The sequence below is a fragment of the Artibeus jamaicensis genome, unplaced genomic scaffold, assembly GCF_021234435.1.
Source record: "Artibeus jamaicensis isolate MK-2021 breed Jamaican fruit bat unplaced genomic scaffold, CSHL_Jam_final contig_464, whole genome shotgun sequence".
NCBI classification, from domain to species: Eukaryota; Metazoa; Chordata; class Mammalia; order Chiroptera; family Phyllostomidae; genus Artibeus; species Artibeus jamaicensis.
This window is the reverse complement of record NW_026521842.1, coordinates 10,943,977-10,969,391: the sequence shown is the minus strand read 5'-3', so window position 1 is coordinate 10,969,391 and position 25,415 is coordinate 10,943,977. Positions and strand designations below refer to the sequence as shown.

The 25,415-nt window shown below is 44.7% G+C and overlaps 1 protein-coding gene across 1 annotated transcript in view; it reads left to right on the top strand.

Annotated features, from left to right (window-relative positions):
- VAT1L (vesicle amine transport 1 like) overlaps positions 1 to 25,415 on the top strand; it is a 145,238-nt gene that overhangs the window by 65,380 nt on the left and 54,443 nt on the right. The window contains exons 5-7 of the mRNA XM_037144776.2: positions 4,705 to 4,808; positions 6,928 to 6,983; positions 10,469 to 10,663. Coding sequence (XP_037000671.2) covers positions 4,705 to 4,808; positions 6,928 to 6,983; positions 10,469 to 10,663 — 355 coding nt within the window. The remainder of the gene's footprint in view (positions 1 to 4,704; positions 4,809 to 6,927; positions 6,984 to 10,468; positions 10,664 to 25,415) is intronic.

Here is a 25,415-nt window from a genome sequence, read left to right as displayed (position 1 = left end):
TAGAAGTGCCAGTGGTGGTCACCCTGGGGCTGGCCACAGAGCACACTGGAAAACCCTACCCCACCTATGTGCCCTCCCCTGGTATCTAGATGCAATGGGTCAAACCACTGTCCTCCTATTGCCTGCACTGGCCTTGGGGTAAGTCACCTGAACCCACTGTGTCCCTGTTTCCTCACCTATCAAATGGAGATGATGGCCCCCAGGTCTCAGGGCTGCATCATGTGTCAGAGATGAGATGTATGAAATGCACTGTGCTTGGTACGTAGTAGGTGCTCCTAGACATGGGGCATGCTCTCCTAGGAGGGTCAAGGGCATCGAGCCTGTGTCCTAATGGTTTCTTGGCTGATGGCTTTACCCAGCCTGAAGGACACTTGGGTGGATGGTTGGGTTGTTCATGTTTTGCACAGACTTTGTTCATGGTCTTTTACCAAACCAAAAGAACTCTCTTTAAATCAGATCATTCTGAAAAATGGTACTAAAAGCTACCATGGGTCCAGAGCAACCATGTCCTGTGCTCCCTCCACATGCATCGACTCCTTCAAGCTTCACAAGGAAGCCAGGGGTAGGTGTTATCACCACCATCTCCTGCTACAGTTGGGGAAATGGAGCTGTCAAGAGACTGTTTAACTCGCCTGAGGTCACACAGCAAGTAAGGGGCAGAACTAAACGCTTAACCCTGAGATGAAATCCATATTCCTAAGCCCAGTCCTATGCTGCTGCCACCCCCCCACCACTGTTCACTACTCCCATATTAGTTGTCAGTTGGGACCTTCTGGAAGAAGACAGTGGCCAGGGACGCTTATTACCATGGCTGGCTGGTCTCCCAAAGCCTCCTTGGGCCTACCCTGTGCTGACTGCCCAAAGCCAGGCTATTGCAGGCTGGTCCCTGAAATGCCTGCCCGTGATCACCTGACCAATTCCTGCTCATCCATCTGTCCTCATCAGGAACTAACTGTCTTCCACAGCCCCCTGCGTTGCTTTGTTGGGGCTGTGATTACTCTGTGTTTGGCCTGTCCATCTGTAATCTAACTCCTAGTGACCCGTGAGCTCCTGGACAGCAGGGATAAACTTGATCCTTCATCTGTGTATTCCTTGCTTGGCATGCACAGCCTGGCATGAAGTAAGCACTCAGGGAACAGTTGTCCAGTGGCTGGAGATTTGGGCGAGTGTGTCAGACCCTGACCTTGGGTGTCTGCCATAATCTGGGATGAAAAGAGCAGCTTGCAAATAGAAACCTCTTAGCATACCTGTGTGGAAAAGCATGGCTTACCTCTTGATATATGTATATTTATTTTAAAAGACAAAGTTTTAAGCCTGAATTCTTCAAAAACTAAATTAAATTGACTGTGTCCCCAGGGATGCTTTGCTAGAGCAGTGCTTCCATAATTATACTCGGTTGAACATTTATTAAGCCTTAAATTCAGCGTGGTGAAAAGGCCATCAGCTTTGCCCTTAAACCAGACTGACATTTAAATTCCAGCTGTGCTGCTGACATCAGCTTGGGCGAGGCATTGCCTCCAGGAGCCTTGATCTCTTCATTACAACAGTGGAGTCCAAATGCCTGCCTCAGAGACTGGTCGTGAAGATCAGTTGTGATGTGCCTGGGTACAGAACTCAGAAAATGTGTGTCTTTGAAAGAAGCATAAGTAGAGAGATATAGAATACCAGTCTAAAATGTTTTCTTCATTCCTTTCATTTATCTGTTTATTTTTCCATTTAATTATTCATTCGTATAACTGATTGATATTTCCTGAGAACCAGTGCTTTGTTCAACATGAAAAAGATCGAGGGTACAACTATTAGCAGCACGAACATGGCCCCTGTGTCATGGGGCTTTCATACTGATGAAAGAGGTAGTCAGTGAGTAGGAAAACGAAAAAGTAATTACAGCCTGTGATAGATATTAAAAAGTATCCCTGGTGTAGACACTAAAGCATGTATGGAGGTGAAATAGAGATCATTTGGGGGGTGGAAGCTGTCACTTTGGGTGGGGTGATTAGTTATAGCTTCTCTGGGGAGGTCACATGCAAATGAAGCCTGCAGAATGAGAGGGAGCCAGTTCTAAAGAGAGCTGGGGAAAGGGTGCTGAGGCAAAGATTATAGCACATGCAAAGGCCCTGAGGCAGGCATTTTAGGGATAGCCAGATGGTTTGGAGGCCTTGAAAAATTAGTGGGAAGTAAGGATGGGGAAGTGGGCAAGGGCTTATACGTCACCCCTGACCGTGGGCCTGACCTCTATGTCTGTAGAACCAGAGTCCAGAGGATAGAGCTATAGGTCCAGGTGGGGCAGCTAACCCAAGAAAGTTTGACTGGCAGGTTGTAGGAGAACATGTGGACCCACAAGTACAGTATAGATGTGAGAAGCATTAGGCAAGATGTGAGGATTCAGAGCTGGGCAGGTCCACCAGGAGTGCCCTGGAAGGTGTGCACAGCCTAGCATGTGGGATGCTGCTCCTGAGCACAGCCATTCTGCAGGCAAACAGACTGGTGATGGTAGAGTGCAGTTCACAGGGAGGACTTGATGGCCCAGGAGGACCAGCTAGTAGAAGCAGACCAGTGCCCCACTTCCAGAGGTATGAACAAACTGGGCAAAAAAAAAATGGGCCTAGTAGAAGTGAGGAAGACAGGAGCATAGTTACTCATGCCATGATGTCAGGTGGAGAGCTAATCACCAGGTGTGAGGCACTGGCTCAGGGCCCGCCAACAGTCTGTGTGTTTCAATGCCCTCCCATCTGTCCAGCTGCACCTTATAGCAACCCTCTCCTGCAATCCTTTCCTCTACTGCAGCCCTCACTACTCGATGCTTCCCAGACTTCCTGCTCACCAGGCTCCTCCCACTGTGGGGTTTTGCACACGGAACACTATTCTGCCTGGAAAACTATTCCCAGCACTATTTACCCAGCTAACCCCTTCACCCTCCACTCATCACTTCCATAGAGATATCTTCTCTGGCAATCCTGGTTGAGCCAAATCTCAGTTTAAATAGTCTCATAATACCTTTGTGACACTAGACCAATTCAGTTTCAATTTAACTTTTATTTGTGTAACCATTGGTTAATGTCTGCCTAATATAAGCTCCAAAAGGAAAGAAATGAAATCTGTTTGGGCCCACCACTATATCCCCCAGTGCCTAATGCAGTGTCAGTGCTAAATATTTAATGAACATATATTAATTACTAGTTTAAAAATTCTTGGCTTGGCTCTTGGGTAACTGGCATAGACCATAAGTTCTCAAAGTGTGGTGGAAGAATCAGCAGTATCGGCATCTCTTAGGAACTTGGTAGAGATAAAAATTCCTGGGCCCCACTCCAGACCAGCTGAAGCTAGAAGAGAGGAGGAGGGTGGGCAAGTTACAATCTTTGGGAGATTGCTTTGCACACTTAGGTTTGCCTTCCACTGGCCTAATTCCCTAGTTCTGAACTTACAGGCTGGACTTGAAAGGACACACCTGTATAGATAAGAGTGCTATTAGATGGAAGCAAAACTGATCATTTGGAATGAGCCTTTGCAATGGATTTTAGACTTGAGGGTTTTGAAGGGCATATTCACCTCAAGACTCAGCTGTCCAACTGGTGTCAGAGCATGGGAGATGTACATGAAACTTCCCACTTAGCGACATTATGGACACAGCTGTTGATGTGTGCTGCAGTACCTAAATCTGGGTGGGGGAGGAAGGTGTGGGCAGAAAAACTGATCTATGTGCTAAAACAAGATAATCCTGCAAACTCACAAATCTGAGGAAATGCATTCCTTACTGAACTAGGCCCAGCCACAATTGGTAACTGTGGGCATAAGTATCTTCCCTGCAATCTTCAGAGCCCCCTCCTGCATAATATCATCTAACAGTGGAAGACCCAGTAGATGTTCCTTAAATGCATGAGTGAATGACTGAATCAGTGACTATATAAATAAATGAATGGAAGAAGTAATCTTCTTCCTAATATCGAGTGCTGCCTAATGGCGTACAAACGTGGTTGTCTTTAGTGTGGAACCTTCCATTGCTGTGGGAAGATTCTCTATTTAACCCCCTTCCTCTAAGACTATGTTTCAGATCGACCATGGAGAGTGGACAAACAGAAGTTTGCAAATTAAATTAATGTGGTTTTATAGCTTCACTGAAGAGGCAGGTGGAGAGGGAAGAAAGCCAATGCCCCTGAGACCAGAAGCCCCGTGAAGACAGGGAAAAGTCACCACTCTGTCTCCAGCACCTCGGACAGTGCCTGGAACATAATTCCAGCTCCACCAATGTGAATTGTAGACCGGCTGATTTATGGGGTGATTGCTATGTGCCTGGCAATGGGCCAAGCATTTCATCAGTCACCTCATTTCACATTTAGCACAAAGAAACATGCCAGCTCCACTCTACAAATGAGAAAGCTCAGATGCAGAAAGGCTGAGTGAGGCAGCTAGCTACAGACTCAAGACAGTCTGACTGTGGCATTCGTGCTCATTCTCCTAGCCCAAGCTGGTTCCCAGTATTGGCCCCAGCCAGATTCTTACCTGCCTCCAGCTTTCTAAAATTCCTAGGGTTGGACCCATGAGGACAAACCTACCTTCAGGGCTTCTGCCCTATTTACTGCTACTCTCAGGAGCTCTCTCTCTTCCTGACTCTGGGGGTAAATGGTCTGACACAGGAAGGGAAAGGGATGGACAGTTTGGTCCCCGATAGGTCACAGTATTGTCCTCTGTCTTCTCACCATTTAGAATCTCTGCTGAAGGAGTGGACATTGTTTTGGATTGCCTCTGTGGGGACAACACTGGGAAAGGTCTCAGCCTCCTCAAACCACTGGGAACCTACATTTTGTACGGTGAGTGCTCAACAGGAGTCGGGGTACAGTCAGTGATGGGGAGCACTGCACCTGTGCTTCAGACAGAGGCCCTGAAAAATGAAATGTGTTTCCATACTAGCGCAATGAGGTTGCACTGTTTGCTTTTCCAATGTTTTCTAAAACGTTGCTGTTGCCATTGGTTGTTTTTAATGGTAAAAGTAACATGTGCTTACTGCCTGGGTACTCCTATGAGTACTTCTTATTCCAAGAGGGAATCGAGCCCCACCCAGCCAATGTAGGCACTGAGGTGGGACTCCACTCAGAAAGTGGCACAGGTAGGAAACGAGGGAATGAAGACCCACAGTAGGATGGGGAGCAGTGGTGGAATATGGGGGGTGTTAAGGAGGTTCTTCAGTTTTGGAGGTAAGATCACAAAGAGCAGGCTCTCCTTCCTCTGAATTGTCCCTGTGTGTCCCAATGAAGACAGAGCCCTGGTAGATGGAGCACAGACCTGCTTCTGTGTCTTGGGTTTCTGAAGTTGCACAAAAGACATCTGGGAGCAGGTTTTCTCAATCAGAATGAGACACCAGAGCCCCCAACCTTCTCATCTTCTTTCATGGGCATGCAAAGTAACTTAAACATTAGTCTCCACAAAGTCAAAAAGGCGTATCTGAGGCCAGATGTCACATTCCAAAGCCGAATGATATTGGGTAATTCGACATGTGATAATTTTGGTGCCTCTGTGCCCTGTATGTACAATAGAAAATTGAGCTTTATCTCTGTATGACTCAGGAAAAAAATACTTATTTTTTTGCTATTAGCTACAAAGCTTATAAAAGTGGTATTTCCGAGGCATAAATATTCAAGCATCTTTTTGTTATCATCAGATCATTATGAAAGAAAGAGAGGGAATAAGCATTCCAGTGCTGGGGCATTTTGGTTTTTTCAATAGCAGCCACATATCTGAAAGTCTTTGGAGGTGGATGCGCAATCTTTAGTTATTACTATTGATAAGAGAGGCTCTGAGTGTCAATGCACAATGTAGGGGTATTGAATATGGCTAACAGATGAGGCAAGTGCAGATGGATAATTTATTCATTTTTTACTTGTTTACCAATTCTATTTTTGCCCCAGTTGTGTGTCATGTTGGTGGGATACAACTTGATGGTATCACAAGTGTCTAGTTCATTATGTTGATCACTTGGTTACTAAGTAGTCAAAGCCCAGCACCATGACTCTTGGTGGTAGTCACCACATAATATTAGAAGCAGTGATTAACTGGCTGCTAGTTTACTCAGGCAAAAAAATTAAGTTTAAAAATACACATTGTGTTTTCATTAAATGACAGTTCCCTGAGGACTTACTCCCAGTTCTATGGGGACAAGGAAGGAAACTCCTTGAAAAGGCCCCAATATGGTACCCGAACTGTTAAGAGCTCTCATTCAGCCCCTCTGGAAACCCCACAGGGGTCTTTTCTCCCTATAAGAGCATCTTAGGGAATCTTCCCTGACTTTGCTGCCCATCTTCCTTCTAATTGTGTGCTTATTCCAATTAGCAAAGCTCTGTTTCTCCTATCATTCCTCTCCAGTGCTTTTTACCTTTCTGCCCAGACCTCTTTGGAGCTAAGGCAACGGCCACACCATTTCCGTGGCTTCTGAACCTGTTTCACTCTCATCCGCTCCTCTGTGTGCCATTTTTCCGTACACCTAAATTCTAGGTCCTCCCAGTCTCTTCTTAACCACTTACGTGCCCCACCCAGGTCAAAGCCCCAGGCCCCTCACTTGCCAAGGAACCAAATTCAAGCCATAAAGGAGGCTCACACAGGAGTTCGTTTCTCAGTCTCAAAGAATGGAACTGACAGGACATTTCAGCACTCATCATTGTATTAGAACGTTGGCTTAGGTCACATTTTTGCCACATTTTACAAAGTAATGAATGAAATGGTCACCTTGAGAAATGTTTCTTTCTTCCTGATCCAGTGTAACTTAGTTAAAATTAAGCCAACTTGACACCGCCCACCCCTTCCGCTCTCCTCATCTTCCCCAGGCCAACCCAAGCTCTTGACAGTTCTGGACCTGACCATGGCCATTCTTTCATGTGTGAAGAGAGATGTTGATTTTCATTAGCAGTCGCCTGATGTGGGGTCTTCCATTTGTAGGTTCATCCAACATGGTGACTGGAGAGACCAAGAGCTTCTTTAGCTTTGCAAAATCCGTAAGTATAAAATAAAATGTAAGTGTAATGTACCGAGGTGGTGTGGCCTGCGGTGGTATGTGGTGTGGCCACATACCACCTGCGGTGAAGCCTGAATTCCCGCCTTGCTCACTGCACATGGGCAGGATGTGACTCAGGAGGCTTCTGTCTAATGAGGCAGAGAAGGGGGAGTGTCCGTGAAACTCCAGAAAGCTTCATTTTGATTCCAACAAAGAATGCTTACGTGCTGATATTTCTAATCATTGGTTGAAAAGAAACTGAGCATTAGTACATTTTGTTTGATCCACAGAGAGCAAATAAACTTTCTGACCAGGTTCACAACATTTCTCTGAATCCTCATTACACTGAATTGGAGATACGAATGGAATCCTTTTGAGCAAGCTCCTGGGGTAATTTTGAGACCCAGGCAAGTTTTATGAGCCATTTTCTTAGATAATTATGCTCTGAATACAGTGGTCACTTTGTCTGCAGTGGAAAACCCACATCCCTGGACATTCACCCCACTATGAATCTACTTGGACATACATTCCCCCCTAGAGCTACATTGGTTGGGATTAAAGAATTTGGGCTTGAACTTTGATTGTATCGCCTTTCCCCCAACAATGGGGGACTGCTACTTCTCATAAGAGCTTGCTCTTGCCTTCTCTCCTCCCAGACTCCCAGGCCGCCAGTGCAGCCCTGATGCTTCCCTTACTTTGCAAGCCTCTTTGAGCACCTGCTCTTTGTGGCTCTGAGCCACACACCAGCATCACAGCAAGTGAGATAGGTGCACCTTAGTCCCTGGTGGAAAGAAACAGCTGAAATAAGTAAAACATATTAGTAACGTGATTATAAATGGTCATAAAAAAAGCTCTGAAGAAACTAAAAACAGTGCTGAAATAGAAAATAGCAGGTTGGGCTCGAGGCATTTTGAATAGTTGGTCAGGTAAAGCTACAGTGAGGGGTTTGGGTTCATTCGAAATGTGGTGACAGGGTGTTCATATGCTCTTTAAGTGTCAGTGTGGCTGCCAGAGCTTTGCCCCAAAACATTATTGGATTCTGGAATGATTAATACTTCCTGGCTTGTGAAATCAGAACTGAAGGGCCTCTGTTTGCATTTGAACTTTAAAGTTCAGGTCAAGAATCATCTCAACTACAGAGTAAACAGGGAGCAGGAATTCAGTCTAATGAAGGATGCTGTCTGGCGCGTGTCCCCTGAAGACAGACTCTGTGTCGCTCACGGCTGCTTTGTTGCTGTGGCTGTAATTAACGTGATGCTGACAGCCTGCTCTGGGGAACCGAATTCATCCCAAATTACATGCAATTGCAAGAAATGTTTTCCTTTTCTCCCCCAGATGCACAATTACAACACACAGTCTTAATGAAATGATTGCAGGGTGCCCAGGTTGAGTGAAGGCGTGCACTAAAACACAGCCAGGACGGAGGTTGCAATGTTCCTGCCCAAACCGAGGGGGGTCGATTACTGGGACACTTTATGGTTGGAGGTCAAGGATAACAGCTGTTCCCTTTCAGAGGCCTGGCCCACTATCAGTTAGTCAGTTAGAAACAGATTGAAGACAGGGCATGCCAAGCAGTGGAAGAATGCCTTTGTTCTGGAAGGTTCTAGAAAAGAATTTTCTAAGCTTTTCTTTACATTTAAGAAAGGCTTAGAAATTAAAGCATGTTTGTAATCACACAGGAATTTCTCACTTAGCTATCTTAATTACATTCCACCTTAAAACTCCCACAGAGCTTGTACACTCTTTGTCAAGCATGTCATTCACATTCAGACCATAGCAATGATGCTAATAATAGGTGAAGTTAGTGTTGAGAGAGCAGCCTGACTCCAAACTCAAGAGCACCTATTCACTAAATCAAAACCATCCCTTCCAACATCAGATGACAATAAAGCTAGTGTATATTTATAGAGCACCTAGTATGAACCAAGCACTTTGCATGTATTAACACATTTACTCCTCAGGCTGACCCCATGAGTACAGCAACAAAACTGCACACAGAGAGGTTAAGTGACTTGCTTAAGGATGCACAGCTAGTAAGTGGCAGCTGGGATTCAAACCAGGTTTTCAGCTCTAGAACTCAACCATGACTGTGCAGCAACTGTGGATTCAGCAAGCATTCATTTAATAAATATTTACCGAGGCATTTCAAATACACTGCAAATCAAGTTATTGATGATTTCTTTTTGCTTTTTCCTGCAAGTATCCCATGGCCAAATACATAGCTGTCCTGGAACTGACCCTCAGGCCCTTAGGGAATGTATTCTGGTAAAGAATTTTGTACATGAATCTCATCCCTATTTAAACCTATCTTTCTCACACTTATTTTCCTAACAATATGATTTTCTTAATGTAAAAACAAATCAGGTCTTTTACTTTTTTGAGACTTTTCAATGCTGGAAAGAGGCAGGATGTAAATAAGCAGAGTGATAGCACAGATGTTGTAATGCTTGTAAGTGCCCATCACAGTCCACTTTGCCTTCAGTATTAAACTGATATGAACCATCTCACCTCTCAGAACCCTCCAGAAACTGGAACTTGAGTTTCTAAATTCAAACCGGAGCCACAGGAAACAGTAAATCAGAACAAAGCAGTTGGATAACCATCCCTGTAGTGTTTCAGTGGATTATTTACATGTGCCCTGTTGGACTGGGAGGTGAGAGACTAGAAAAGAAGCAGCTGTGTTTGCCGGTCGTGTGTATCCCACGAAGGACTTGACTCTGGAGTTTCTCAGCGTCAGTGCTATTGACATTTGGGCTGAATTATTCTTTGTTCCAGGCACTGTCCTGTGCACTGGCATCTACACAGCAGAGGCCAGTAGATCCCCTCTTCAGTCATCACAATTAAAATGTCTTAAACGTTACCAAATGTCCCCTGACGGGCAAAACTGTCCCCAGTTGAGAACCACTGACTTAGCCCCCACACCATGATGTTCCTTCTTCCTGTATTACACTTTCTTACTATTACTCTTTACTCTTACACGTTCTTACTCTTCCTTATCTGATTCCTTGTCACCTCTCTAGCCCGGTCGTTATTCCCCCAAGAAAGCCACACGTCCAGTCAAGGCCATCACCTCCACAGTGTCCCCGACACACTTTGTAAACTTCTATGCCACCCCACTCTCTTCAGCAGCCCCATCACTGCCACCACCCACTCAGCCAAGTGCTGTACACGGCGCGTTGCACAGCCAGGTGCAGCTCCAGAGCTGATGACTCTAACCATATGCCTTAACGCTCCAACTACCTGTGGCCGTGTGGTTGTTTCGTCAGGGGCTCTTTCCCCCACTTTGACCCTGAGCTCGTCTCATAAGCGTCACTGTCTGTAGTTTCCCATGTTCTCACCAAACAGATGCTTGAAAACATGCACCGGTGAGAGCTACCTCTTGGTCCGTTAGAATCTGGCCCACCGACTGCAGCCCTGTGTCTCCCCATAATGCTGAGAATGCAGCCTGGCATTGAGCACTCATAACCCGGCTCCTTCTCTTTCCAGTGGTGGCAGGTCGAGAAAGTGAACCCCATCAAGCTATATGAAGAAAATAAAGTCATCGCAGGCTTTTCCCTTTTAAACCTGCTCTTCAAACAGGGCCGCGCAGGCCTCATTCGAGGAGTGGTGGACAAGCTCGTGGGGCTCTACAACCAGAAGAAGATCAAGCCCGTCGTGGACTCCCTATGGGCCTTGGAGGAGGTAAGAACAGTGTTTTTCCCCAGCACATAATCTCTTTTTAGTCCAGGCTGGTTTGGGCAGCCAAATACACATTTTTACTAAATAATTTTTCTCCAGGTTTATTTTAAATGGCTGTTCTAAAAGTCATCGCCTCGTAGTATGGTGTTTTGGATGTAAGAAATACTTTAAGTTCCCCTGTGGTTCTTTTATTTTAAATTGAATTTCTTGGGGGTGACATTGGTTAATAAAATCATATCAGTTTCAGACATACAATTCTGTAATGCATCATCTGTATATTGTATTGTGTGTTCACCGCCCCAGGTCAAGTCTCCTCCCACCACCATTCATCTCCCCTTTACCTTTCTATCTCCCCCCACCCACCTTCTTTCCCTCTGGTAATCACCATAGTGTTGCCTATAAGGGTTTTTTTTTCTCTTTTTTTGCTTAATTCCTTCACCTTTTCCACTGGACCACCCAATGCCCTCCCAACTGACAGCTGTCAGTCTGCTTTCTGTATCTACAAGTCTGTTTCTGTTTTGTTTGCTAGTATATTTTGTTCATTAGATTCCACATGTCAGTGAAATCATAGGGTATTTGTCTTTCTATGATTGGCTTATTTCATTTAACATAATACTCTCCAGGTCCATCCTTGCTGTTGCAAAAGGTAAGATTTCCTTCTTTTTTATAGCCGAGTAGTATCTCACTGTGGACATGTGCTACAGCTTTTTTATCCACTCATTTACTGATGGGCACTTGATCTGCTTCCAAATCTTGGATATTGTAAATAACACTGCAATGAACATAGGGGTGCATATAGTCTTTTGAATCAGCATGTTGGTTTCTTCAGATAAATTCCCAGAAGTGGAATCACTAGGTCATAAGAGAGTTCCATTTTTAATTGTTCGAAGTAACTCCATACTGCTTCCTACAGTGACTGCACTCCCACCAACGATGCACGAGAGTTCTCTTTTCTCCATCTCCTTGCCAGCACTTGTCATTAGTGGATTTACTGATGATACGGCCATTCTGATAGGTGTGAGGTGATACCTCACTGTGGTTTTAATTTGCACTTCCCTGATGATTAGTGATTTTGAGCACCTTTTTACATGTCTATAAGCCATCTGTATGTTCTTTTTGGAGAAGTGTCTAACAGGTTCTTTGCCCATTTTTTAATTGGATTGCTTGTCTTTTGTGTGGAGTTATGTAAGTTCTTTATAAATCTTGAAAATGAACCCCTTATCAGATGTATCATGGCAAATATGTTCTCCCATTCAGTGGGTTGTCTTTTCATATTCTTGATGGTTTCCTTTGCCTTGCAAAAACTTTTTAGTCCCATTTATTTTTTTCGTTTTCTTTTGTTTCAAATGCCCAAGGAGATATGTCAGAAAAAAATACTGCTATGAGAAATGTCTGAGCTTTTACTCAGACATTTCTGCCTATGTTTTCTTCTAGGATTTTCAGGGTTTTGAGTCTAACATTTAAGTCCTTAGTCCATTTTGAGTTTATTCTTGTGTATGGTTAAGAAGGTGGTCTCATTTCATTTTTGCACATATTTGTCCAATTTTCTAAACACCACTTATTGAATAGACTGTCTTTACCCCATTGTATGTTTTTACCTCCATTGTCATATATTAATTGATCATAGAATCATGGGTTTATATCTGGGCTTTCTATAACTGTTCCACTGATCTATATGTCTGTTTTTATGGTAGTACCATGCTATTTTGATTACTATGGCCTTGTAGTATAGTTTGATATTAGGTAGTGTGGTTCTTCTAACTTTATTTTTCTATCTCGAGATTATGGTGGCTATTCTGGTTTTTTTTGTGGTTCCATATAAATTTTTGAGGCCCTGGCTGGTGTGGCTCAATGGATTGAGTACCAGCCTGCAAACCAAAGGGTTACTGGTTCAACTCCTAGTCAAGGCACATACATGCCTGGGTTGTGGGTTAGGCCTCAATTTTGGGACATGCAAAAGGAAAACACACGTTGATGTTTCTCTCCCTCTCTTTCTCCCTCCCTTCCCCTATCTTTAGAAATAAATACATAAAATCTTTTTTAAATAAATAAGTTTTGGGGATATTTTTTTTAGTTCTGTGAAATACACCCTTGGTATCTTGATAGGGATTTCTTCACATAGTATGGACATTAACATTTTATGTTTATTGTTTTTAGATAGAGAAAGGGGGAGAGAAGAGAAAAACACTAATTTTGCTGCTCTGCTTTTTAATGCATTGATTGCTTCTTGCATGTGCCCTGACCAGAAATCAAACCTACAACCTTGATGTATCAGGACAACACTCTAACCAACTAAGCTATCCAGCCAGGGCTAGTATGGACATTTTAATGATGTTAATTCTTTCAATCCATGAACATGGTATATGCTTTCACTTACTTGTATCTTCTTTAATTTCTTCCTTCAGTGTCATAATTTTCCAAGTACAAGTCTTTTACATCCTTCATTAAATTTATTTCTAGGTATTTTTTGATGCAAATATAAATGGGATTGTTTTCTTACTTTCTCTTTCTGATAGTTAATTATTGGTGTATAAAAATGTAACTGAGCTCTGGCTGGTGTAGCTCAGTGGATTGAACGTGGGTCTGCAAACAGAAGGGTCACCAGTTCAACTCCCATTTAGGGCACATGCCTGGGTTACAGGCCAGATCCCCAGGTTGGGGCACACAAGAGGCAACCACATATTGATGTTTCTCTCCTCTTCTTCTTCTTCCATTCCCTCTCTCTAAAAATAAATAAATAAAATCTTTAAAAACATGAAACTGATCTCTGGATATTTATTTTGTACCCTGCTACTTTACTGAATTCGTTTATCAGTTCTAGTAATTTTTTTGGTGAGACCTTAAGGGTTCTCTATATACAGTATCATGCCATCTCCAAATAATGACAGTTTTTCTTCTTCCTTTCCAATTTGGATGCCTTTTATTTCTTCTTCTTGTCTGATTGCTGTGGCTAGGACTTCCAATACTATGTTGAATAGAAGTGGTGAAAAGAGACATCCTGTCTTGTTCCTGATCTTAAGGAAAATGCTTGTAGCTTTTGCCCACTGAGTGTGATATGGGCTGTGGCCTTTACTACATTGAGGCATTTCCCTCTATTCCAGCTTTGCCCAGAGTTTTATTATAAATGGGTGCTGAATGTTGTCAAATGCCTTTTCGGTATCCATTGATATGATCATGTGATTTTATCTTTCATTTTATTTATATGGTATATCACACTTATTGGTTTGTGGATATTGTTCCAACCTCACATTCTCAGAATAAATCCCACTTGATCATGGTGTATTATCTTCTTAATGTATTTTTGCTAATATTTTAGCTAATAGTTTGCTAATATATTAGTTTGCTAATATTTTGTTGAAGATTTTAGCATCTGTGTTTGTCAGGGATATTGGTCTATAATTTTCTTTCTTTGCAGTGACTTTTCCTGGTTTTGAAATCAAGATAACACTGGCCTTGTAAAATGAGCTTGGGAGTCTTCCCTCCTCTTAATTTTTTGGGAATAGTTTGAGAATGATAGGTGTTAGTTAGTTCTTCTTTGAATGTTTGGAAAATTCACCTGTTAAGCCATCTGGTCAGGGTGTTTGCAAGTTCAAATTTTTTTGAGTACTGATTCAAGTTCATTAGTAATTATTGGTCTCTTCAGATTTTTTTTTAAAATTCAGCCTTGGAAGATTCTGTTTCTAAGAGCTTATCGATTTTGTCCAAATGGACTGTCCAATTTGTTGGCATATAGTTGTTAATAGTATTTTCTTGCAGTACTTTGTATTCCTTGGGTGTCACTTTTTTCTGATTTTATTTATTTGGGTCTTCTCTCTTTCTTTCTTGATGAGCCTGGTTAAAAGTCTGTTGATATTATTTATATTTTCAAAGAACTAGTTCTTGGTTTCACTGATCTTTTGTACTGCCTGTTACGCTCAGTCACTCAAAGTTTCATGAGGTGGGTTCTCAGTAAGTGACAGGGAGGGGTGAGTGGTGTTCAGATTGATACAGGTCCGAACTAGGTGCCAGTGCTGGGTCTGAGGCCTGTCCGCAAAGTCCCAGGGCGTACTAAGTTTAGCTGCCACCCTCTGGGTGCTAAGTCCAGAGGAAGGAGCTCGTGGATCTCCCAGGAGGAGGAGGTGCCAGTCAGGCCTGGGGGAAGGTGAGGGAAGCGGCCCCCACCCCAGAATGTCAGTCCTGTATTCTGCCCAGATCTTAGCAGGTTAGAGCCACCAGGAGTAGGGAGGGTGGGGCCCTTAGAGCCTGAAGAATGAGACTAGCAGATTTCCGGTGAAGGGGAGGAGGTACCAGTCAAGTTCAGGGGATTTGTGGGGGTGATGGCCCCCACTCCCAAACCACACAACGGAATCATCGACACACCTTGAGTCTGCCCAGACAGCCACACTCCAGTCTGGGTAGCTGACTCAGCAGCAGGGCGCAAGCTCCACAGGGTAGGGTAACAGGGAGTCCAGAGGGTGGGGCTGTTGCATTCCCCCCAGGCTGATGCTGTAAGGAGGGGAGTGCTCCACCCAAGAAAGATGGTGCCTGGGGTGTGGGAGAGGGACTCAGCACAGGGATTCTGGTGGCTGTCTCCTCAGCTCTCTCCCCAGAGCCACAAACTCCAGTCTCTTCTCACATGACTCTAATCTGCTCCAGCCTCCCTCCACTGGAGCCCAGGCTGAGTGGCTTTGAACAAGGTTTTATCCATTGGCCCTTTAAGACGGTACTTGTGACTCTAGCAGACTTCTGTCTCTCCCTAGGAGGCAGAATCCCTGCTGATTTTCACAGCCGGATGTTATGTGGGAACCTCTTCCTGGCTTTGGTGCTCTGGGCTGGGGAGCCCAACTTGAGGCTGATAACCCACGTTTCTAGGAGAAACCCCTGCAGCTAAAATATTCCTCCAGAATCCCAGCCACTTCCCATACTGTGGGGCCAGCCCCTTTTGGCATCTCTGCCCTTCCCTACCAGTCTTGCTGTATCTTCTTCTGTAAATCCTTGGTTATAAGACTTCTCTGCAACTAGTCTTCAGTTGGTTATTCAGGCTGCTTGCTCTATATTTTACTTGTACATGGAGTGGGTATCCTCCTGGTAAGAACACTGGTGCTACTTGCCTAATGGATGCAGTTAGCAAAATCCTATGGCTTCCCTAAACACAGAGATTACCCTAAAAAGCTTTGTGGGGGTCATTGCATAATCAAATAGGATTGGTCCTGGATCCATGGACTAGGGTGCCTTTCTGATCCTGCAGTGTTATGAATGGTCTTAAAATATCCAACCACCAACACCCCCATTTCTTATGAAGAAAGACATAAATGCTTATTGCAGGAAACTCCTAAATTAACCAAAAGCATACCGAGAAAATGAACTACAAGTCTACATTTCAGAAGGGGATAACATTGTTAACATTTTGGTTTGCTTCCTTCCTGTCTTTTTTCTACTGCAGGTGCTCACTGTGATTCAATATATTGCTAAATCAAATGAGATAATCACTCACTCCTTCTGCTATATAATTTCCAAGATGTTAACCTATCATTGTACTTTTATTGAAAATATTTTTAATGAGTCAGACATCCATATGGTATTCACTATGGTACCTCAATGCAAGAGAATACAGCTGGATTACACCACTACCAGATTCTCAGTGGTCAAGAAAGAGAGAAAACTGGGAATAGTAAAGACCAGGGATAAGAGATTAACTTGACCATGGGTCAAAGAAGAGGGCTTACACTTCGACTCAGTGCCCAAAAGAGACCCCAAAAAAGCGATAATATTTAAACAGAGGTTGAGATCAGAAAGGGATTCCACTGGTCCAGTGGTTCCTTGTTCTAGTACTTGAAGGCAGTCCTTAGTCATAGTGGTAACTGAACTACCAAATAGGTATCGAACGACTATTACGTGCATGGCACTAAGCAGACGCTGGGGATATAGTGGTGAACAGATGGCCACAACCCCTGGGTTTCACGGAGCTTGAAGTCAGGCGGTGAAAAGGGGTGGAAAGTACTGAAGTGAACAGCGACAATCAGGGTATTCACCAACTGTAATGAGTCCTTGGAAGAAGTTAAATTAGGGTATATGTGGGCAAGTAAGTAGAGGCGGGGGGAAGGTTTTCATAGAGCAGTGTTTTTCGGCTTCTTTTTCATTTTACCCCATAAGGAGACTTCTTAGATATTTTCCCCTAATTTTACCCCTATGAAATTTTAATATCATAAACATAACATCTTTTTTGTCTACCTACCATTATCTATCTATCTATCTATCTATCTATCTATCTATCTATCTATCTATCTATCTTACAATGTCTTGTATGTATATCTTGCTTTATACTTTAAAAGAATAAGACTTTTTTCATTCTCCAAGAACCATATTTACCCTTTGGGGTGGGATCCTCCCACTGAGACTGCATGCTATGCTATCGAGTGACTTTAGAGAAGAAAGATTGGGTGTCACAGGGCAGGAAAGAGGCAAAAAACTGGAAGGAGAAGCATGTAAGGCAGAGAGACCCTCAAAAGCAAAGGAACAAGGAAAGAAAGATCATGACGGACTGGAGGGACCAGTTTCCCTGCACTGTTGTAACTGGTGGAGGGAAGGTCCAAGGAAAGCCTTGATGAACAGGTCACCAGGGGCCAGAAGGAAATCTAGATTTTACTCTCAGTCCCACAGGAGGCCACTAAAATGTCAGGGTTAGGAAGCACTATTAATACATCATGGTCCCAAGAGTATTATTCAGCAGGGGAAAAGCAAAAATTATTCAGTTCCAACTGAAAAAGTCTGATGATTTTCAAAGAGGTCTCAATCCAACTCAGTCTGGGGAGGGGACACCAGAACAAGCTCACTCTCGTCAGAGAGGGTCTGACCAGGCACGGCTGATCCATGTAAGGTATCCATGTGAAAGCAGAGCTCTGCGCATGCTGGGTCGAAGGCTGGATTGGCTCAAGGACTGAGTCAACCAAGGATCTCGGGACCCACACTGAGGGGAGATAGGACAGTTAAGGCTGGCAGCTGACTACGTAATGGACCATATGCAAGTCCAGGACTTTCTTCCAAATGCCTCCCAAATTCACACACTTCCTTTCCGTTGCACTCATGACATTGTAGCCTAAGCTGGAATCTCTCCTGTAAGGAACTCCTGACCAGTACCACACTTCCAGCTGCCCAAGTGAACTTATCACTACCTAACCTAGACCATGCCCACCCTGTTTAAAACTCCCACATGGCCTCCCATGGCACCAGGAACACAATCTAAATTCCGCTTCAGGCCTGTGTGGCCCTGCTCAGCCTGAACTTCTGACCTCTGACCAACCTCATGCAGTCCACCTTGCCTCCTCCATCCAAGCTCCATCCAGGCTCGGATGTCCCTGGTGCTTCTCTCAAGCCTTTCCTGTCTCGGGCTACTGAACCTGTTACTTCTTCTGTTTTGGACATTCCTCCTCCAGATTTCCAGACTTCCATTCTCATCATTGTGTTTCAGCTGCAATGAGACCTACACAGAGAGGCGTCCCAGTCCCCCACAGCATCCCACACAGCCACCGCTGTCTGGGTCACCATCTATCCCTTTACCTTGCCTTATATCCTCCACTGTATTTGTCACTGGTTGAAATTACTTTGTTCACTTATTTGTCAACTTGTCTAGACTCTTGTCTCCCTTCCACCAGAATGTAAACTGCAGATGAGGAGAGACTCAGACTATGCTGGTCAAGACTCCAGTGCGTGGCATGGAGTCGGTAATCAGTAAACTTGTTTTGCACGAGTGAATTAATGAATCCACCGACACACAGAAATATGGCTACTTGGGTGTTTTCCATATTTAATAATAAACATTTTGAGTGAATGAATGAATAAGCTATCCTAAAATAAGATATTTCTATAAGACAACTTAGGCACAATCGACATTTTCACTAAATAACCCTTTGTTGGGGGCTGGGGGCACGGTCTGCTGGTACACTGTAGCATGTTTAACAGCATCTCTGGCCTCAACCCTCCAGGTGCCAGTAGCTGGGACAGTAAAAAATATCTCCAGATATTGTCAAAAGTGCCCCTAGTTGAGAACCACTGCCCTCGAAGAAGCCGTATGGCTTCAGACAGTTCCCAGGAGAACAAAGGAATGCTAGGTCCCCTGGCCGGCCAGTCATCCAGAGAGAGACTGACGGCTGCCGCCTGTTTGCCAACAAAACCGCCCACAGGCACTCAGTTACGCCCACCGACCTTCCGGGGCGCTTTCCTGCAGTGTCTACAGGCGTCTGTTTAGAGCGCCAGTTGACCCGAACCCAGGGATTTATCGAGCTCACGCGGCTCTTCTGGGCTTGAAGAGAGCAGAGCCTGCTTGTTCCTGGTGAACCTGAGAAGGAGGGCTCTAATGATTTCCCCTCCCCTTCGATAAATGATTTCACAAAACTGCTTTTCAGGCTGGCTCTGTAATTTCATCTATGGAATATAAATCCCACAGGGATTAAAAGAAAATTTTCTTGGGCCCTCTGAGCCCTGAAACTAGATTTAATAATACCGGAGATGATTAGGGTTTATTTTTAGCCATCTGTCTTTGACTTGACCATAAATTTAATACACAAAGCAGAGTGGATATGCTGCAGCCTCACGTTTGCCTCCGGATGTTAAATGTGTGGCTGTACCTCAAGTTGGGAAAAAGTTACTCTCTCCAAGGGGTTCAGAGGTGGGAAAGGTATAAAAAATACTATTGTTAACAAAGCAGCAGTACTATTATTGAGCACCTACTATGTGCTAATAGCATGTCAAGTTTACAGAAGGGATAGACATGTGTTCCTTGACACTTGGGTTCATGATTTAGTTTTTGAGACAACTATGAAACAATTGAAGAATAACTTAGGGATCAATCAGTGGGTATTGATTTCAAGTGCAGCTGGATTTGGAAATAAGAGAGGATGCTATTAAGGAAGAATGAAGGTTCAGAGACAGTATCAAGAATGAGGTGGGGCTGGTTGAAACTGGAAGGATATAAATTCTCTGGATGATGTTGAGGTTGAAAAATGAGGTATTGCAAGCAGGAGGGACAGAGATCGAAAAGTAGGAGTGAGTGCGAAGTGGGTGGGGTTGAGAAGTCTCAGCTAAACCAAGCAGATGCTGCTGACAGAGGAAATAAGACTGGTCGAGTCGGTGGAGTCACGTCTTGGAGGCCGTCGCTGCCAGGCAGAGGGGCCGGAGTCAGCTTTCCGAGTGAGGGGCTTGCTGTTAGAGTATGACCTACGGAACATGCCCCATTTGACCCTCCCAACTCCCGGAAGCCCATCCTGGCCCTGTATATGACACTAGAAAGATACACACCTGGGCTACACAGCTATGGCCTCTGATTAAAATGTGTTTTCCCATCCGCCACTGAAGAGTAAACATGGAGCTCTGTTATGAGTCGAAGGGTGTGCTCCTCATATCCATTGTTGAAGCCCTAACCTCCAGCACCCCAGAGTATGGCTGTGTTTGGAGATAGGGCCTTACAGAGGCAATTAAGTTCAAAGGAGGCCCTTGGGTAGGCTGGCTGGTGCACTTATAACAAGGGGAGATTAGGAAACGCAGAGACATCAGGGATGTGGGTACAGAGGGAGGAGAGGCCCTGTGAGGCTGTGATGAAAAGACGGCCGTCTGTGAGCCCAGGAGAGAGAACCCAGAACGAAGCCAAGGCTGCTGGCACCTTGACCTGGGACTTTTAGCCACTAGAACTGTGAGAAAATAAATTTCTGTTGTTTAAGCCACCGGGCTGTGGTCTTTTCTATGGTGGCCCTGGAAAACTGATACAGGGTAGCATGGAGATGTTGGCAATTTAAAAGTTCTATTACAAGCATCATCTGTAGTATTTTACAACATTACTTATGTGAAGGTCAATGACTGTGCTCTCTAAGATGGTGCTGCTAGCCAGTGCAGGTGGCTATTTAAATTTAAGTTAAGATTAAGTCAAATTAAAAATTCAGGTCCTTAACTGTATTAGCCACTTTTCAAGTGGTCCGTAGCTACATGTGGCTAGTGGCTACCACACTGGACTGTGCAGATAAAGAAGAACGTTCCTATCATTACAGATATTCTATTGAATGAAGCTGGTCCATAAGATGATGTCATCCATCTGTTTGAAGATAGGAAAAATTTGCCTCACCAGCAACCTGGCATGATTACCTTTTTGTAAATTATGTTAATTATGCCCTTCCTCGTATTTATCTCTCTCTCCCTGCTTTGGCTGCCCAAATGCAATCCATTATTTGACTTAAGTGCCCCTAATTCCTCATTATGTGTCCACCACGTCTCTGCCTTCCTGTTAATAATTGTGGTTTAATTATGTGTGTCTTTCATTCTATGCCATCATAAAACCTATACTGAAACCAGCCTGTCTAAAAGAATAAATGAAGGGAAAATAATGTGATGCTGCACTTGAAAGGGACCCTTATCTGTCCCAGAGCAAGAGGGTGACTTGATAAAAGGAAGACTAATGGTGAACTAGCAACAGGGAGGGTGGAATGATCCAAGAGACATGGCTGAGTGGGTAGGGTGGTGGTTGTCAGTTTCTACAAAGCTCCAAGCTTCAACTCCAGCACCAGACTGGAAAGTTAAGAAAGGATGAAGCCCAGCATCTAAAACAAATGTCCAAATCCAAACTAAGAGGCACAGACTCAAAGAGAAACCATGGAAAGTTCCACCTAATTATGGCAGAAGGCAACTGGCTGGCTTGGACCATAATTAAAGACTTAGAGGATCCTTCTGAGGCATAGCTGGGGCTGGGGACAGTGTTTTAAAAGAACCACTGAAAGGCAGTGATGCGTGTTGCACTGCATGCATTTGGCTTGGAGAACAGATGGGGGGAAGCCGGTCTGGCCAGGAGCCCATTGAAGACTCTTATGCACGACCCCTTACCAAAGCAGGTGCAGTAGAACGCAAGAGAATGAGTGAATCTGAGTCATGGGACAGGCTGGAAATTGGAAATAGAGGAGAAGCAAGAGTCAGAGATGACCAATGGTTTTACAGCCTGGGAGAGCAGGAAAGGAGTGTCAGTAACAGCATTTTAGTTCGCAGTGATAGAAGCTGCTATAAAAAAAACGCTGATGAGCTGAGATGTGAGTTTGGTTTAAGGTGATGGTGGAACACGTAGGTGGAGATATCCACAGGCAATTCAAACCCACAGTCACACTTAAATGGGAGAAGAGAGCTGGATCGTCACTACCACTGCTGACATTTCTAGAGTCACTGCTCTGTGTTTTGCATGTATCGACTCACTCACACACCCCAACAGCCAGCCCCCTGAGACCCAGCTACTATCGCCCCCATCTTACAGGTCACAAAGATGAGGCTTTGGGTAAGTTATACTTGCCCAGAGCCCCTGCTTATAATCAAGTTTAATGGAAATTTTAACCACAGGGAATCCTAATGCATAGAAGTTGTTGAAAAAAATAACAATGAATAAACTGATTGAATAAAAGAATAAGCAAAATAATCATATTAGCAAGCATTTAGTATAGCGAGTGCCAAGTACCTTTCCAAGCATTTTCCCTTAATTGACTCATTTACCCCCCATGATAACCCCACACGGTGGGTACCACTGTGACGTGAACAAGGAAATGGACTCACAGGGAGGCGAAGTGAATTGTTCTGGGTCAGCCAGCTCGGCAAGGCTGGCATTCAGGCCAAGACAGCCTTGCTGTCAACTCCATGCCACGGGTCTCAGCTTCCTTACTTCAGAGGGAAGCAGGTCACATTAGAACTCTAGCACCCCCCAACCCTCACACAACAGGTAAAAGATGCGGCGCTCTCAAACAGAACAGCAGTGAGGGAACCACTGTGACCATCTGACAGGTCTCAGTGTCCCCTGCTGCTGACAAGTCAGCAGGCAATAGAGGAAGAGCCTTTGAATTTGACCCGAGGGTAATTGTTGAATTTTCAGTAGAATGTTGAGGGCAGAGGTCTGAATGCAGAGGGTCAGGCAGGGAATGCGTGGGTAGGGAAGATTGACAGCCAGCACCAGCCTCTCATTTGGCCCTGAACAAAACAAAGGTCTGGAAGATAGCCAGCAGGTGCAGCTTCGGGAGCAGGGCTGTTTAGAAAGTAGATTAGTGATTGCCTAGGGCTAGGAGGGGGTGGGGAAGGAGGGTGGGGAGAAATTAAAAGGGACTGCTAATGGGTAGACAGCTCTTTTTAGAGGCATAAAAATGATCTAAAATTAATGGTGGTGACTGTTGCAGCTCTGATTGCAATAGAAATCACTGCATTGTACACTTCATATGAGTGCATCGTATGGTGTGCAGCCACGTCTCAGTAACGCTGTTGTGTACAGAAAGTGAGAGAGGAAGAGAGAGCAGTGCTGCGTATCACTGGGATGAGGGGACCTGGGAGAGGGGGACGGCACAACTTGAGAAGTCCAGGTCCCTGGCCTCAGTCCTTACTAATGTCCTAGTTTCGTGGCCTGTGAAACCATTCATTCAGCCTGCTCCATTCTCCCAGTTTTCAGATGAGGAAACAGGTTCCAGAAGCAACTTCTAGGTTTTCTTTATGTCCCTAGCTGCCCTTTATTTCTTTGCTGCATATCCCTCTTCCTCTTAAGTAGAATCCTAGAGTTTTCAGTTCAACACAGTCACCCCTTACCCCACCTCCTCTACACGTTCCCAGTCTCCACACGTGTTCTCCCAACATGCCTAGGTCATGTGTCTCTTCTGTGGGTTAAACATATTAGCACCGTCTTGCCCCCAAGCCTTGCCATGCATCTGCTTCCAAGCCTGCTCTGATCTCCCCAGTGTATCAAATAAATTGAGGCACAGCTGTGGTTCAGCTTCTTCGTCTGTGGTGGGCTGATTAATGGCCCCTCCAGATGCCCATATCCTAATCCTTGAAATCTTGGAATACGTTACCTTACTTGGCAAAAGGGACCTTGCAAATGTGATTGAATTAGGACTATAAAAAGAGGTTACCGTGGACTACAGGGGTGGGCCCCATGGGTCCTTAGAAGAGGGAGACAGGGGAGTCAGAGAAGATGATGTGACAAAGGACACAGAGGGAGCCAAGGTGCTGTGATGCAGGGCCACGAGCCAAGGGGTGCAGGCTCCCCTAGCAGCTGGAAAGGCAAGGAGACAGACTCTCCACTGCAGCCTCCAGCAGGAACTGGCCCTGCTGACACCTTGATTTTAACCCTGAGACCCATGTGAAGCTTCTGATCTGCAGAACTGTGAGAGAATAAACTTGTGTTATGTTAGGTACTCGGTTTGTGGTGATTTGTTACAATAGCAACTGAAAAATGAATACATCATCCAGTCAACAAATATTGGCAGAAACTGGCCTTTGAAGACACACTTTGAGATGGCCTGGTTCTGAGCTCAAGGAGCAGCCTGGTGGCAGAACTGAACAGCCAGACAATTAGACAAGCAGGACGTGCAACCTGAAGGCTGAGAGCTGGAAGGGGTGTTCAAACCTAGGCCTGCATCACAGCTTGGGAAAAAGCCTAGAGAACGAGATGGAGCAGGGAGAAAGGTGCATCCAGCCCAACACAAAGTGACAAGGAGGCAGGAAGGCAGGCCTGGATAGGAGGGGAGAGGAAGCAGGTCAGGTTCAAGTTCCCACCATTTGCTCAACTACACCCATCACTCCAGCCTCAGTGGAACATTGTGGTTCTTCAGAAACCTGAGTTAATGTTGCCACCTTGCCTTTATTCATACCTGTTATCTCTGCCCATTATGCCTTCCCTCACCCTTGTTCTCCTGAAAAATTCCTGCTCACCTTCCAGAACTTAGGGGTTGTATTGGCTCCTCTGTAGAAATGTCCCCAACATCTCCCAGTCCCGCTAGGACCCCAACCCCAGGGCACAGACTCCCGATTCCAGGTCCCCTGGGCTTGCTTCTCTCACTGACGTGTTTATGGACAGTTGCCTGTGCAAACAGAAAAATAACAGTGCCTTCCATCAGTTCCCAAAGGGAAGAATTAAATGACCTACAGGAATTAAATGTATGAAGTATGAAGGATGCTTGACCTAATGCTGGGCAGAGAGTAAGTGATCACTAGCTTGACACAGTAAATGTTCACCAGCTATTATTCTTTCTGGACATCGCAAATATATCCCCCCGCTCCATCCCCAGGCAAGACAGCAAGCAGGGAGAATGATTTCTGGGGCCCCAGGGTAGGACTTTCATTAGCTTGGTGCAGTATTTGCTGTCCAGGCCCTAACCATTTCATCTCCACCAGAAAGCACAGCATGTTGCAGGATTAGGTTTATTCACAGCTCAGCACTCCTTCGTACGAGTCTGGAAGCTCAGCTCTGAATACATTTCTATCATGAAGAAAATGATCACTCTTGCCTTCACTCCTATGATTTGGTGAAAATACATCCCAAAACTGGATTTCCTTATGAGCCAGAGACAGAGTTTCTGCAGGCTGCCCCTAGATGTGTTTTTGAAAGACGCAGGTGAGATTCTGCTACTCTCAAAGCTGAAAATGTCTCTTTGCTTCTGTTCACCTTCCAAGACAGTGGAGGAATCGCTTTATATGTCTCACTTGCAAGGTGGCACCAGGAAAATCTTCCTATTAACACATCTGTACTGATGTGTTAATCTCAGATGCTGACCTATCCTCCAGACCAGATAAGAGGGGGACTGTGCTACAGACCAAGGTCACTTGAATACTAGCACATACATGTAAATCACGGGATGCAGGAGTGCAAGACATAGCCTGGCAAGTAGACGTGCTGTGGGTGATTCCTTCATTTCCACCCATTTTCTGCCTTCAGTCTCATTTTTCTCCCCTAAAAATGGCACTACTCATGTCCCCTGTCATTGCAAAGCATCTTATG